The sequence below is a fragment of the Cherax quadricarinatus genome, chromosome 43 (assembly GCF_038502225.1).
Source record: "Cherax quadricarinatus isolate ZL_2023a chromosome 43, ASM3850222v1, whole genome shotgun sequence".
Lineage (NCBI taxonomy): Eukaryota > Metazoa > Arthropoda > Malacostraca > Decapoda > Parastacidae > Cherax > Cherax quadricarinatus.
In genome coordinates this window covers 14,902,257-14,918,268 of record NC_091334.1, presented here as the reverse complement: position 1 = coordinate 14,918,268, position 16,012 = coordinate 14,902,257, and the positions used below count along the sequence as shown (strand labels likewise).

At 38.6% G+C, this 16,012-nt stretch overlaps 1 protein-coding gene across 1 annotated transcript in view; it reads left to right on the top strand.

The window, feature by feature from the left end:
• The window catches only part of Sap-r (prosaposin), a 71,354-nt gene that overhangs the window by 36,542 nt on the left and 18,800 nt on the right, over nucleotides 1-16,012 (top strand). The window contains exons 8-11 of the mRNA XM_070093598.1: nucleotides 4,497-4,648; nucleotides 4,977-5,144; nucleotides 6,189-6,381; nucleotides 13,833-13,966. Of these exons, the coding sequence (XP_069949699.1) occupies nucleotides 4,497-4,648; nucleotides 4,977-5,144; nucleotides 6,189-6,381; nucleotides 13,833-13,966 (647 nt within the window). The remainder of the gene's footprint in view (nucleotides 1-4,496; nucleotides 4,649-4,976; nucleotides 5,145-6,188; nucleotides 6,382-13,832; nucleotides 13,967-16,012) is intronic.

Sequence of the window (16,012 nt, the reverse complement as noted above, 5' to 3'; positions counted from 1 at the left end):
CTCCCAAGTGAGCGTAAAACGAAAGCCTGTAATTGTTTTACATGATGGTAGGATTGCTGATGTCTTTTGTCTGTCTCATAAATATGCAAGATTACAGGTATGTCTTGCTACTTCTACTTACACTTAGGTCACACTACACATACATGTACTGTGAAGGCTTACTCAGCCCTGTAAAAACTTCAGACAATATTACCAAGGCTGGCTCCTCCTCAGGAAAATTAATGAATAGAAAACGAAATAATAATTCACAAAGATAAACACTTCATTATTTATTAAAGTAAACATAAAACAATAAAACATGAAAGGTATATCCTATTTGAAAGAAAAATAAAAAATGAAATGAATAAAATAACATTTGAACTCAACGCTAATATATGGATATTGGGGTGTCTGGTGTTGGTGACACTGCTGGTTGTTGAAATCGTAGCAGTTGCTGATGATGGGGGTCGCAGGTGTTGGTTACAACCCACCGGTTCGTTCTTCACAGTATAGCCGTGAGTATTCTAACCCGATGACAGGAAAGCAGGTTCTTTACCGCGGCAATGATGAGGGGTTACGTCCTGCAATTTCATACAGGTGCACAGGTAATTAAATCCAAAAAGGGGAAGTCTCAGGACGTTGGTCCATCTCCATCAATTCTACTCGTTGATTGGCAGGTGACCCTCTTTGTCATCCAAGAGTAGTGCTGGGAGCTGTGAGTCTAGTGATTACTGTTTGGACCGGAGCCCCACCGTCACCTTTCGGGGGGGGGAAGAAGGAGGGGAAGGGATAGCTGGAGCTAGACTGACCCTACCTTAACAAGCAGCCGGCAATCAAACTATCACTTTCAGGGTGGGGGAAAAAAGGCGGGAATAGCGGGAGCGTGACTTACCCTACCTTAACAAGTAGCCGGCAATGAAACTATTGTTACTATATACTCCCTCGCTTCTCCTATCTATTGAACTTTTCCCTCACATGTACACATTTATTTATACACACTCATCTGAGTTTTCTTTGATTTTATCTTAATAGTTCTTGGTCTTGTTACTTTTCCTTTTATATCCATGGGGAAGTGGAATAAGAATCTTTCCTCCGTAAGCCATGCATGTTGTAAAAGTCAACTAAAATGCCGGAAACAATGGGCTAGTAACCCCTTTTCCTGTAATTACTAAAAAGAATAAGAAGAAGAAAATTGTCAAAGTGGGAAGTCTGAATGTGCGTGGATGTTGTGCAAATGATAAGAAAGAGATAATTGTGGATGTTATGAATGAGAAGAAGCTGGATGTCCTGTCTTTAAGTGAAACAAAGCTGAAGGGGGTGGGAGAGTTTCAATGGAGAGGAATAAATGGGATTAGGTCAGGGGTTCCAAATAGAGTTAGAGCTAAAAAAGGAGTAGCAATAATGTTGAAGGATAAGCTACGGCAGGAAAAGAGGGACTATAAATGTATTAATTCAAGGATTATGTGGAGTAAAATAAAGATTGGATGTGAAAAGTGGGTTATAATAAGCGTGTATGCACCTGAAGAAGAGAGAAGTGTAGATGAGAGAGAGAGATTTTGGGAAATGTTGTGTGAATGCGTGGGGAGTTTTGAATCAAGTGTGAGAGTAATGGTGGTTGGGGATTTCAGTGCTAAAGTGGGTAAAAATGTTATGGAGGGAGTAGTAGGTAAATTTGGGGTGCCAGGGGTAAATGTAAATGGGGAGCCTTTAATTGAGCTATGTGTAGAAAGAGATTTGGTAATAAATAATACATATTTTATGAAAAAGAGGATAAATAAATATACAAGGTATGATGTAGCAATTAATGAAAGTAGTTTATTAGATTATGTATTGGTGGATAAAAGGTTGATGGGTAGGCTCCAGGATGTACATGTTTATAGAGGGGCAACTGATATATCGGATCATTATTTAGTTGTAGCTACAGTTAGAGTAAGAGGTAGATGGGAAAAGAGGAAGGTGGCAACAACAAGTAAGAGGGAGGTGAAAGTGTATAAACTAAGGGAGGAGGAAGTTTGGGTGAGATATAAGCGACTATTGGCAGAAAGGTGGGCTAGTGCAAAGATGAGTAGTGGGGGGGTTGAAGAGGGTTGGAATAGTTTTAAAAATGCAGTATTAGAATGTGGGGCAGAAGTTTGTGGTTATAGGAGGGTTGGGGCAGGAGGAAAGAGGAGTGATTGGTGGAATGATGAAGTAAAGGGTGTGATAAAAGAGAAAAAGGTAGCTTATGAGAGGTTTTTACAAAGCAGAAGTGTTATAAGAAGAGCAGTGTATATAGAGAGTAAAAGAAAGGTAAAGAGTGGTGAGAGAGTGCAAAAGGAGAGCAGATGATAGAGTGGGAGAGGCACTGTCAAGAAATTTTAATGAAAATAAGAAAAAATTTTGGAGTGAGTTAGACAAATTAAGAAAGCCTAGGGAAAGTATGGATTTGTCAGTTAAAAACAGAGTAGGGGAGTTAGTAGATGGGGAGAGGGAGGTATTAGGTAGATGGCGAGAATATTTTGAGGAATTTTTAAATGTTAAGGAAGAAAGAGAAGCAGTAATATCATGCACTGGTCAGGGAGGTATACCATCTTTTAGGAGTGAAGAAGAGCAGAATGTAAGTGTGGGGGAGGTACTTGAGGCATTACGTAGAATGAAAGGGGGTAAAGCAGCTGGAACTGATGGGATCATGACAGAAATGTTAAAAGCAGGGGGGGATATAGTGTTGGAGTGGTTGGTACTTTTGTTTAATAAATGTATGAAAGAGGGGAAGGTACCTAGGGATTGGCGGAGAGCATGTATAGTCCCTTTATATAAAGGGAAAGGGGACAAAAGAGACTGTAAAAATTATAGAGGAATAAGTTTACTGAGTATACCAGGAAAAGTGTACGGTAGGGTTATAATTGAAAGAATTAGAGGTAAGACAGAATGTAGGATTGCGGATGAGCAAGGAGGTTTCAGAGTGGGTAGGGGATGTGTAGATCAAGTGTTTACATTGAAGCATATATGTGAACAGTATTTATATAAAGGTAGAGAAGTTTTTATTGCATTTATGGATTTAGAAAAGGCATATGATAGAGTGGATAGAGGAGCAATGTGTCAGATGTTGCAAGTATATGGAATAGGTGGTAAGTTATTAAATACTGTAAAGAGTTTTTATGAGGATAGTGAGGCTCAGGTTAGGGTGTGTAGAAGAGAGGGAGACTACTTCCCGGTAAAAGTAGGTCTTAGACAGGGATGTGTAATGTCACCATGGTTGTTTAATATATTTATAGATGGGGTTGTAAAGGAAGTAAATGCTAGGGTGTTCGGGAGAGGGGTGGGATTAAATTTTGGGGAATCAAATTCAAAATGGGAATTGACACAGTTACTTTTTGCTGATGATACTGTGCTTATGGGAGATTCTAAAGAAAAATTGCAAAGGTTAGTGGATGAGTTTGGGAATGTGTGTAAAGGTAGAAAGTTGAAAGTGAACATAGAAAAGAGTAAGGTGATGAGGGTATCAAATGAATTAGATAAAGAAAAATTGGATATCAAATTAGGGAGGAGGAGCATGGAAGAAGTGAATGTTTTCAGATACTTGGGAGTTGACGTGTCGGCGGATGTATTTATGAAGGATGAGGTTAATCATAGAATTGATGAGGGAAAAAAGGTGAGTGGTGCGTTGAGGTATATGTGGAGCCAAAAAAACGTTACCTATGGAGGCAAAGAAGGGAATGTATGAAAGTATAGTAGTACCAACACTCTTATATGGGTGTGAAGCTTGGGTGGTAAATGCAGCAGCGAGGAGACGGTTGGAGGCAGTGGAGATGTCCTGTTTAAGGGCAATGTGTGGTGTAAATATTATGCAGAAAATTCGGAGTGTGGAAATTAGGAAAAGGTGTGGAGTTAATAAAAGTATTAGTCAGAGAGCAGAAGAGGGGTTGTTGAGGTGGTTTGGTCATTGAGAGAGAATGGATCAAAGTAGAATGACATGGAAAACATATAAATCTATAGGGGAAGGAAGGCGGGGTAGGGGTCGTCCTCAAAAGGGTTGGAGAGAGGGGGTAAAGGAGGTTTTGTGGGCAAGGGGCTTGGACTTCCAGCAAGCGTGCATGAGCGTGTTAGATAGGAGTGAATGGAGACGAATGGTACTTGGGACCTGACGATCTGTTGGAGTGTGAGCAGGGTAATATTTAGTGAAGGGATTCAGGGAAACCGGTTATTTTCATATAGTCGGACTTGAGTCCTGGAAATGGGAAGTACAATGCCTGCACTTTAAAGGAGGGGTTTGGGATATTGGCAGTTTGGAGGGATATGTTGTGTATCTTTATATGTGTATGCTTCTAAACTGTTGTATTCTGAGCACCTCTGCAAAAACAGTGATAATGTGTGAGTGTGGTGAAAGTGTTGAATGATGATGAAAGTATTTTCTTTTTGGGGATTTTCTTTCTTTTTTGGGTCACCCTGCCTCGGTGGGAGACGGCCGACTTGTTGAAAAAAAAAAATTTTGATGATAAAATTAAACTACTAATATTAATAATGCCCATTTTTATTAGAAATGTGCGAGCCTAGAATGCACCAGGATGAATTTTACCAGAGACCTGCCCTTCCACATAGCGGAGATGAGACATGTGACTTCTGCCAGGCTATAGTACAACACTGGCGAGACATTCTCATTGCAAACACTACAGAACAAGAATTCAAGCAGGTGTGTTACACTACTTGTTTATTGGCAAGTTGCAGAATATATAGTCTTCAGTATCAAAGATATTTCTGAAACTTTTTAATTGTTATAGCAGGTAATTTTTAAATAGAAACAAACAAGCAATGATTAAATTTTTCACTTAAATTTTTTTAATAATTTAGTCAGTCTAGGTTGTCTCTACTACTGATGGAAATATAAAGGCTCCAGTGACAGTAGGTCACTTTGACCTTTTTTTGGTTATTCTATGTAATTTACACATTACTATGTATGACAATTGTACGTGTGTGTACCTGTACCTAAATAGACTTGTGAAAATAATTCCCTTTTTCAGATTTTGGAAGGTCTTTGCCGTCAGACTGGCAAATTCAGCAAGAACTGCCTTTCACTTGTGGAAGAATACTATCTGCCTCTTTACAACCTTTTGGTGTCAGAAATCCACCCAAAAGAAATTTGTGCAGCTGTTGGACTTTGTGGTGCCAACTCTGTATTTGCTGTGGAGGTATGTACAGTACTGTATAATATTTTGAAATGATGAGCTAGGAGTTGACATAGTTTGTTGTCATAGATAATAAGGCCAGGGATAGGGGTCATCCAAGAAAAGGTTGGAGGGAGGGAGCGAAGAAGGTTTTGTATGTGGGTTTTTTTTTTTTTCTGTCTGTCTCTGTGCGTGTCTCTCTCTCTCTCTCTCTCTCTCTCTCTCTCTGTCTGTCTCTGTCTCTCTGTCTCTCTGTCTCTGTCTCTGTCTCTCTGTCTCTGTCTCTCTGTCTCTGTCTGTCTCTGTCTATCTCTGTCTATCTCTCTCTCTATCTCTCTCTCTCTAAGGAGTGAGTGGAAGTAATTGATTTTTATGACTGTGCTGTTGGAGTGTGAGCAAGGTAACATTTGTGAAGGGATTCAGGGAAACTGATTAGTTGGACAACCCCAGCCCAGCCTTCCCTCCACTACAGATTTATACACCCTCTAGTAATCCTGTTTTCCTCCATCCTCTCCCAACGACCAAACCACCTCAACAACCCATCCTCATCCCCCTGGACAATACTTTTAGTAACTCTGCTCTTCCTAATCTCCACACTACGAATTCTCTGCATAATATTTACATCACAGTCTGTAAGTTTGTCCTTGCTTCTGTGAATATCAAACAGTTTCTTAGCACCATATTTTTCACCTGTACCAAAGATGCCAGACTCCGCCTTCTTCATTGGTTCACATTTCTGTTTAACACTTGAGAACCACAAGAGAGGTTTTATTGTGCTATTATATTTTGTATCACAGAGAGGTAAATCTGAAAACCTAATTTTAATACTGTTTAGCAAAAGTTTTGTTTACATGGAAAATATATAATGGTTGAAAACTGCACATGAAGTATAATATTCAAGCTATTCTAGTGTGGAAAGTTTAATTTGATAATTTTAGCTTACATGTTTTGAATGAATACAAGTTTTTACTTTTTCTTCAGGTAGCCTAAATTACAGGTTTTTATTTATATTTATAGTTTTTTTTTTTTTTTTTTTATAAATAGAATGTCTTAACTTATTTTTTCTAGCATCCTGTATGGACATTGCTTGATGTCCACCAGCCAGACACTGTAGCCCAGACTCCTCTAGTAGCTGCTGTCAGGGTTGATGTGGAACCTGGTAATAGATTGACAGGTGGTGACGAGGCAGCTGCTATCAACTCTGAGCGAGAGCAACAACGCCCACACTTGCCACGTGTACCTCTTGTTAGGAATGGAATTGGTAATGTGTATTTCTAAAATTTTTATAGACAGATACTGACTGATTGACTGTGAATGTTCCTTTCTCTTGGTCACCCTACTTTAGTGGAAAACTGCAGATGTGGTAAAAGAAGGTATAAATGGGTAATTGTTATAGAACAGTTATTATTTTTTTTTTTTTATTATTATCACACTGGCCGATTCCCACCAAGGCAGGGTGGCCCGAAAAAGAAAAACTTTCACCATCATTCACTCCATCACTGTCTTGCCAGAAGGGTGCTTTACACTACAGTTTTTAAACTGCAACATTAACACCCCTCCTTCAGAGTGCAGGCACTGTACTTCCCATCTCCAGGACTCGAGTCCGGCCTGCCGGTTTCCCTGAATCCCTTCATAAATGTTACTTTGCTCACACTCCAACAGCACGTTAAGCATCAAGTATTAATAAAGCTGTCATTACAGTACAAAAATTTTCTATACGTAGATTTTCAGTGATTGCAAATTTTTTCCTTCCCTTGTGCTTTTTGTTTTAGTTGTTTCATTCTTGCTGCTTTTCTTGCATTTTTTTCAACATGCAGGCTGTCTCCCACTGAGACGGTGACCCAATAAAGAAAGTGCTTTCATCATCATTCACACATAATCAGTCTTTGCAGAGGCATGCAGATATGACCGCTCAGATGTCACTCCAGACTGCAAATATTCCCGGCCCCTCCTTTAAATTGCAGGGATTATACTCCCCCACCTCCAGGACTCTAATTTTTTTACACTTTAGTAATTCTCATTGTCATACCAATATTTAAATTTTTTGCATAAATTTAAATATATAACACTTAAGACATTTGCAGTGTGTATTTATTATATGGAAGTGGGAAAAGAATCCTTCCTCAATAAGCTATGCATACCATAAGAGGTGACTGAATGTCAGGAGCAAAGGTCTAGTAACCCCTTCTATACAAATTATTAAATGTAAAAAGAAAAATTTTTTTTCTTCTTCTTATTCTTTTTAGTAATCTTTACAGGAAAAGGGGTTACTAGCCCATTGTTCCCGGCATTTTAGTTGACTTTTACAACACGCATGGCTTACGGAGGAAAGATTCTTATTCCACTTCCCCATGGATATAAAAGGAAAATTAATAAGACCAAGAACTATTAAGATAAAATCAAAGAAAACTCAGATGAGTGTGTATAAATAAATGTGTACATGTATGTGTAGTGTGACCTAAGTGTAAGTAGAAGTAGCAAGACATGCCTGTAATCTTGCATATTTATGAGACAGACAAAAGACATCAGCAATCCTACCATCATGTAAAACAATCACAGGCTTCGTTTTACACTCACTTGGCAGGACGGTAGTACCTCCCTGGGTGGTTGCTGTCTACCAACCTACTACCTGGGTAGGGGATGTGTAGATCAGGTGTTTACATTGAAGCATATATGTGAACAGTATTTAGATAAAGATAGGGAAGTTTTTATTGCATTTATGGATTTAGAAAAGGCATATGATAGAGTGGATAGAGGAGCAATGTGGCAGATGTTGCAAGTATATGGAATAGGTGGTAAGTTATTAAATGCTGTAAAGAGTTTTTATGAGGATAGTGAGGCTCAGGTTAGGGTGTGTAGAAGAGAGGGAGACTACTTCCCGGTAAAAGTAGGTCTTAGACAGGGATGTGTAATGTCACCATGGTTGTTTAATATATTTATAGATGGGGTTGTAAAGGAAGTAAATGCTAGGGTGTTTGGGAGAGGGGTGGGATTAAATTATGGGGAATCAAATTCAAAATGGGAATTGACACAGTTACTTTTTGCTGATGATACTGTGCTTATGGGAGATTCTAAAGAAAAATTGCAAAGGTTAGTGGATGAGTTTGGGAATGTGTGTAAAGGTAGAAAGTTGAAAGTGAACATAGAAAAGAGTAAGGTGATGAGGGTGTCAAATGATTTAGATAAAGAAAAATTGGATATCAAATTGGGGAGGAGGAGTATGGAAGAAGTGAATGTTTTCAGATACTTGGGAGTTGACGTGTCGGCGGATGGATTTATGAAGGATGAGGTTAATCATAGAATTGATGAGGGAAAAAAGGTGAGTGGTGCGTTGAGGTATATGTGGAGTCAAAAAACGTTATCTATGGAGGCAAAGAAGGGAATGTATGAAAGTATAGTAGTACCAACACTCTTATATGGGTGTGAAGCTTGGGTGGTAAATGCAGCAGCGAGGAGACGGTTGGAGGCAGCGGAGATGTCCTGTTTAAGGGCAATGTGTGGTGTAAATATTATGCAGAAAATTCGGAGTGTGGAAATTAGGAGAAGGTGTGGAGTTAATAAAAGTATTAGTCAGAGGGCAGAAGAGGGGTTGTTGAGGTGGTTTGGTCATTTAGAGAGAATGGATCACAGTAGAATGACATGGAAAGCATATAAATCTATAGGGGAAGGAAGGCGGGGTAGGGGTCGTCCTCGAAAGGGTTGGAGAGAGGGGGTAAAGGAGGTTTTGTGGGTAAGGGGCTTGGACTTCCAGCAAGCGTGCGTGAGCGTGTTAGATAGGAGTGAATGGAGACGAATGGTACTTGGGACCTGACGATCTGTTGGAGTGTGAGCAGGGTAATATTTAGTGAAGGGATTCAGGGAAACCGGTTATTTTCATATAGTCGGACTTGAGTCCTGGAAATGGGAAGTACAATGCCTGCACTTTAAAGGAGGGGTTTGGGATATTGGCAGTTTGGAGGGATATGTTGTGTATCTTTATATGTTTATGCTTCTAGACTGTTGTATTCTGAGCACCTCTGCAAAAACAGTGATAATGTGCGAGTGTGGTGAAAGTGTTGAATGATGATGAAAGTATTTTCTTTTTGGGGATTTTCTTTCTTTTTTGGGTCACCCTGCCTCGGTGGGAGACGGCCGACTTTTTTAAAAAAAAAAAAAAAAAAAAAAAAGAAAAATGTTTGTTTTTCTTTTTGGGTCACCCTGCTTTGGTGGGAGGCAGATGGTACGTTGAAAAAAATATATATACAGGAAGTCTGCCTTTCAGAATCTCCTGAAAAGTAAAGTAGTATTAAAGGGTCTCTTATAGACAAGTACATACATGTTAATTACAATCTGCCCATTCTTTTTTTGTGCGTGTGTGTGCATGTGTGTGTGTGTGTGTGTGTGTGTGTGTGTGTGTGTGTGTGTGTGTGTATGTATGTATGTATGTATGTATGTATTTCATATGTAAGTTTTTGCTCAGAATATTAACCCTTTCAGGGTTTCGGCCATACTAGTACGGCTTACACACCAGGGTCCATGACGTACTAGTGCTCATAAATTCTAGCGCCTTCAAATCTAGTGAGAGAAAGCTGGTAGGCCTACATATGAAAGAATGGGTCTATGTGGTCAGTGTGCACAGTATAAAAAAAATCCTGCAGCATACAGTGCATAATGAGAAAAAAAAAACTTTGACCGTGTTTTTGGATTAAAACAGCAACTTTGCACTATATTTTCGTATGGTATTTATTGTTGTATTCTAGTTTTCCTGGTCTCATTGTATAGAATGGAAGACATATTACAGAAATTGAGATGATTTTGACTGGTTTTACAATGAAAAGTACCTTGAAATTGAGCTCAAAGTGGCAGAAATGTTCAATTTTTACCAAAGTTCAAAAGTAAACAAATCATGCTAAGTGTCCAATACACGTCAACTGCTGAGTCTAATATTCTTTCACAAGTGTGCTGATATTATTTATACCATTTCTACACTAATGCAGTAGTCTGCATAACAGTAAATCTTCTATTTTTTTGTGAGAATAAAGATTCCAAGTGGAAAGCAAAAGAAATGTAAGAGGGGCCTGGGGACATGACTAATGAACAGAGGAAATGTTATTTTAGTGCCAGGAATGTCTCTTGTTTATTCTGGACCCTATTTGGAAATTGGCATCTTTTGAAATTTGTGTAAAATTGGCAAAATTGCTAAATTCTAACCATTGTATTGGATAGTTGAAATCGGTAAATTGGTGGTTTCTTGTACTCATTCGATAGAAAAAATGGAATTCTAGCGAAATAGTTATGATTTTTGTCGACTAGTACATTGGAATTGGCCGAAAATAGGGCTCAAAGTGGGCAAAACCGCCGGTGCGTAAACATCGTCGAGACCGCTAACTTCGCGAGAGCATAATTCCGTAAGTTTTCCATTAAATTTCATACTTTTTGTCATTATGATCGGGAAAAGATTCTCTATCTTTTCATAAGAAAAAATTTTTTTTTTTTTTAAATTTGGGAGACCCTGAGAACAAGTCTCTGAGAGGGCCTGTGGACCCTGAAAGGGTTAATACTTATGTTGCTTATCTATAATATGTAATTTTGCTTGAAAGTGAAGCGCATTTTTATTATGAAAACAGTAAAGTGGATTCATTTTTTTTCTTGTCTGTTATGTCTGTTTATTCTTAAAAGCATTAATTAAAAAGATGCAATCAGCATGATTACCATTTCCTGTAACTAGTGCTCTCCAGCTTTTGAAACCACCAGTGAATGAGAGGCAGTTCTGGAAGTGGTTTCTTGTGTTTAACCTCACTGACACCAGTTGCTGAAAATAGCCAGTATGTATTTCCCTTGCTACAAATAAGTTAATAACAATAGTGAGAGAATTATTGTGGCAGGGAATCTGAATACTGGAGTGGGAGAAACAGTTATAGAGGGTGTGGTAGGTAAGTTTCAGATGCCAGGGGTAAATGATAATTGGGGGGGCCTTTGATTGAACTTCTTATAGAAAGAGGTTTGATAATAGGTAATATGTACATATTTCAAGAAAAAAAGGATAAGTATACAAGGTATGATACGGGGCATAATGACATTTGTTAGACTACGTATTGGTAGAAGGCTGATGGGTAGACTTTAGGATGTGTGTGTTTATAGAGGGGCCACAGATATCCGATTATTTTTTTAGTTGTGTCTACCTTGAGAGCAAAAGGTAAATGGGATACAAGGAGAATGGTATCAGCAGGTGAAAGAGGTGAAGGTTTATAAACTAAAAGAGAAGGTAGTTAGGGTAAGATATAAACAACTACTGGAAGAAAGATGGGCTAGTGAGAGTATAGGCAGTAAGGTTGTAGAGGTAAGAGATAGATTTAAGAATGTAGTGTTCAGCAGAAGTGTGTGGTTACAGGAAAGTGGGCGCAGGAGAGAAGAGCGATTGGTGGAATGATGAGGTTAAGAGTAATAAGAGAGAAAAAGTTAGCATATGAGAGGCTTTAACAAAATGAAAGTGATATAAGGAGGGAGGAGTATATGGAGAAAAAGAGAGACTAAGAGTGGTGAAGGAATGTATAAGGAGAGAAAATGACAGAGTGGGTGAGATGCTATCAACAGATTTTGTTGAGTATAAGAAAAAGCTTTGGAGTGAGATTAATAAGGAATGAATGGATGAATGGATCTGACATGTAAAAATAGATTAGGAAAGTTATTCGATGGAGAGTTGGAGGTATCAGAAAGATAGAGGGAATATTTTGAGGAACTGTTAGATGTTAATGTAGGTAGGGAGGCTATGATTTTCGTGCATTGGGCTGGGATGTATAACATCTTGTAAAAGTGAGGCAGAGCCAGATGTGAGTGGGAGAGGTGCATGAGGTTGTGTGCAGTTGGGATTGATGGGATCAAGACAAAAATGTTAAAAGCAGGTGGTGGTATGGTTTTGGAATAGTTAGTGCTTTTATTCAATAAATGTATGAAAGAGGGGAAGGTACCTAGGGATTGGCAGAGAGCATGTATAGTTCCTTTGTATAAAGGCAAAGGGGACAAGAGAGAGTAAAAATTATAGGTGAATAAGCCTGTTGATTATACCTGGTAAGGTGTATAGTAGTTATTATGAAAGAATTAAGAGCAGGATTGCAGATGAACAAGGTGACTTTAGGAAGGGTAGGGGGTATGTAGACCAAGTGTTTACAATGAAGCATATAGGTGAACAGTACATATTTAGATAAGGGTAAAGAGGTTTGTTGCATTTATAGATTTGGAAAAGGCATACGATTGGGTGGATAGGGAGCAATGTGACAGATGTTGCAAGTGTATGGCATAGGTGGTAGGTTACTGACAGCAGTTAAGAGTTTTTAGTAGGATAGTGAGGCACAGGAAAGAGGGAGATTATTTCCCAATAAATATAGGCATTAGACAAGGATGCTTGATGTTACTATGGTTGTTCATTATATTTATAGCTGGGGTTGTAAGAGAAGTGAATGCTTGAGTGTTGAGATGAGGTGTGAAATTGAGAGAAAGAATCTAACAGAGTGGGAGTTTACACAGCTGCATTTTGCTGATTACACTGCTTTTGGGAGATTCTGAAGAGAAGTTGCAGAGGATGGTAGACGAGTTTGGAAGGGTATGTAAAAGAAGGAAATTAAAAGTGAACATAGGAAAGAGCAAGGTGATGAGGATAACAAAAAATTTAGATAATAAAAGATTGGATATCAGATTGGAAGGAGAGAATATGAAGTGAATGTATTTAGATATCTCAGAGTGAACTTGTCAGCAGATGGGTCTACCAAAAATGAGGTGACTCGTAGGATTTTTGAGGGGAAAAAAAAGGTGAGTGATGCACTGAGAAGTCTATTGAGAAAGAGAATGATATCCATGGAATCAAAGAAGGGAGTGTAAGGGAGTATAATGGTACCAATGCTCTCATAGGTGTGATGCATGGGTGGTGAATGGTGCAACAAGAACACTGGAGGCAGTTGAGATGTCATATCTGAGGGCAGTGTGAGGTGTGAATATTATGCAGAGAATTGTAGCTTAGAGATTAGAAGGTGTGGGGTTTCTAAAAGTATTATCCAGAGGGCTGAGGGGTTGTTGATGTGGTTTGGACATATAGAAAGGATGGAATGAAATAGTGACTTAATGTGCTGTTGGAGTATGAGCGATGTAACATTTATGAAGGAATTTGGGGAAACCAGTTAGCCAGACTTGAGTCCTGGAGCACAGTGCCTGTACTCTGAAACGGGGGTTGATATATGTTGCAGTTTTTGAACTGTAGTGTAGGTGCACCTCAGGACTTGGTGATGAAAATGTTCCTTCTTTTTTGGGGTCACCCTATTTTGGTGCAAAACGGCCAATGTACTGATTAGAATTTTTTTTTTTTTTTTACTATATTGGCTGCCTCCCACAAAGGTAGGATGACCCCCCAAAAAGGTAATGCATTAATCATCGTTTATTCAGTATCTGTCTTGCCAGAAGCATACAGACATTTTGATTTAAATGATATTTGGTTATTGGATGATCCCATAAAAAAAAAGCATTGCTTATCCAAGTTTTACAAAGATTCAAACTAGTTTGATATTAGAACCTTGTACTATTGTATTTCTGGTGCTAGTCCTTGGACAGCAGAAATTGTGATATTGAAGGAAGGGGATGACTGAATTTTCATAAAGGTTATATATATAAAAAAATAAATAAAGCTAATGTGGCTGAAGACTAAGTGAATGTCTCATATTAAAATTTTCCTTTTCCATAAAACAGATGTTGTGCCAGTGGGTACAAATGGCATGATTGGTGTTGCTCTTGGCAAGGGCCATGTCAGAGATAACAAGTGTGTCATGTGTGAGTTTGCTCTGCAATTCCTCCAGAACATGCTCGAACAAAAGGACACTCGTGTAAGTATTAAAGAACTAAAATGGAAGTTTCATGGCATAATTTTGGGGAATAATTGCATAATGTACTTTTAAGCATTGTAATACAGCCTCTCCTCACTTAGCGACGTACTCATTTACCAACGCCTCGGACGTATGACGAGCTCTCTGACCAGTATTCATACCTAAATAATGTATATTAGAGCTGATTTCCTCTATTCTGTTTATTTCAATATACAGTACACTACTGTATAAACATTTAATAATATACCAGAAATGTTATAAATGGTGCAAAAGTGACATCAAAGCAATATCAAAGATGTTCGACACAAACTCTACCATTATAGTATGCTCCTCACTTAGTGACATATTCGTTTAACGACGTGGTCTTAGGAACAGAACTCCGTTGTTAAGTGAGGAGAGACTGTTTATGCAAGGAATATTTTTAAGTTGACTTGAGATATTATACTACATGATTATTCTTGAGGATAGTCATAAGAGAAAAAGCATTTTCTCTACTTGCCTATACAGTGGACCCCGGATTACATCGTTATCGGAATACGTAATATTCGGAATAAGTAATTTTTTTTTATTTTGTCAAAATGTTGGCTCTGTGATCATCACTGAATTTAGTAAAAGTCATTTGTCCAGAACGTGTCCACGCGGCATGAGTGACCCCGACACTCCACGTACAGCTAGTGTGCCATTGTTTATCAGTCAGTGAGGATGATCTCACGTGTTTATACGATATATTTTGTATTATTCCATTCTTTTTAGTGCTTGCAACTGCTAAATAAGCCACCATGGGCCCAAAGAAAGTTCCTAGTGCCAGCCAGCCCTTTGGTAAAGGGCTGAGAGAGAGGGGAGAATGTGTCTTTTTCAGCGATTCTACAATTTACGATACTAAAGCAGCACGAGTCGATAAAGGCTATAGCGCCAGCCAGCGATAAAGTGTAGCATTAACAGTCTAACAAGCAAGTTAAGCGAGGTATATAGGGCTACTAATTAACACCGCCACCTCTGCTGCCGCCTTCACCACCACTATGTAAGGCTTATCTTTCAGTGGCTTTTATACACCCAACAACAAACAACACACCACCACTCTTGACATTCTTAATGCCTTATTTTATTAATTCTAGAGTATATATCATATCTCTGTTCTTAATATGGTTTATTATGTCACATTAGATGAATTGTGCTAGATAAATAAGCCGTAGAGCTGATATTAGTGTCATATTGAAGGACTGTCTTGTCCTGTCTCCCAATACAATTCCTAACATATGCCAGAAACAGACCTCTCTGGAACACTTTTTTGAGTGACAGGGATCCAGTGACTCTCAAGCTGGTCCTAGTGGCATTAAAAAACAAAGAAAGGAAGTAACCCAGGATGAGGACTTGGTATATGAAGTCTTTATGGAAGGGGATTCCCCTTCCAAACAATTGTCAACTCCTCCATCCTCTCCCCTCCTCCCTTCTTCCATACATCACCATGTCTTCAATGAAGGTAAGTGTGATGTTATTATTGTTTTATTCTTCATGTATCATTGTTTTCTGTATAGGTAAATATATATTTCATGTAGAAAACTTTTTTTTTTTATATTTTTGGGTGTCTGAAACGGATTAATTGGATTTCTATTATTTCTTATGGGGAAAATTAATTCAGAATTCGTCAGATTCGGGTTTAGTCACTCTCTCTGAAACAGATTAACCGTTTCAGGGTTGGTACTGTACTAGTACGGCTTGCACGCCAGGGTTGGTGCCGTACAAGTACGCATAAATTCTAGCGCCTTCAAATCTAGCGAGAGAAAGCTGGTCGGCCTACATATGAAAGAATGGGTCTGTGTGGTCAGTGTGTGCAGTATAAAAAAAATCCTGCAGCACACTGTGCATAATGAGAAAAAATTAACTGACAGTGTTTTTGGTTTAAAACAGCGACTTTGCTGTGTATTTTCGTATGCTATTTATGGTTGTATTCTAGTTTTCCTGGTCTCATTTTATAGAATGGAAGACATATTACAGAAATTGAGATGATTTTGATTGGTTTAACAAAGAAAAGGATCTTGAAATTGT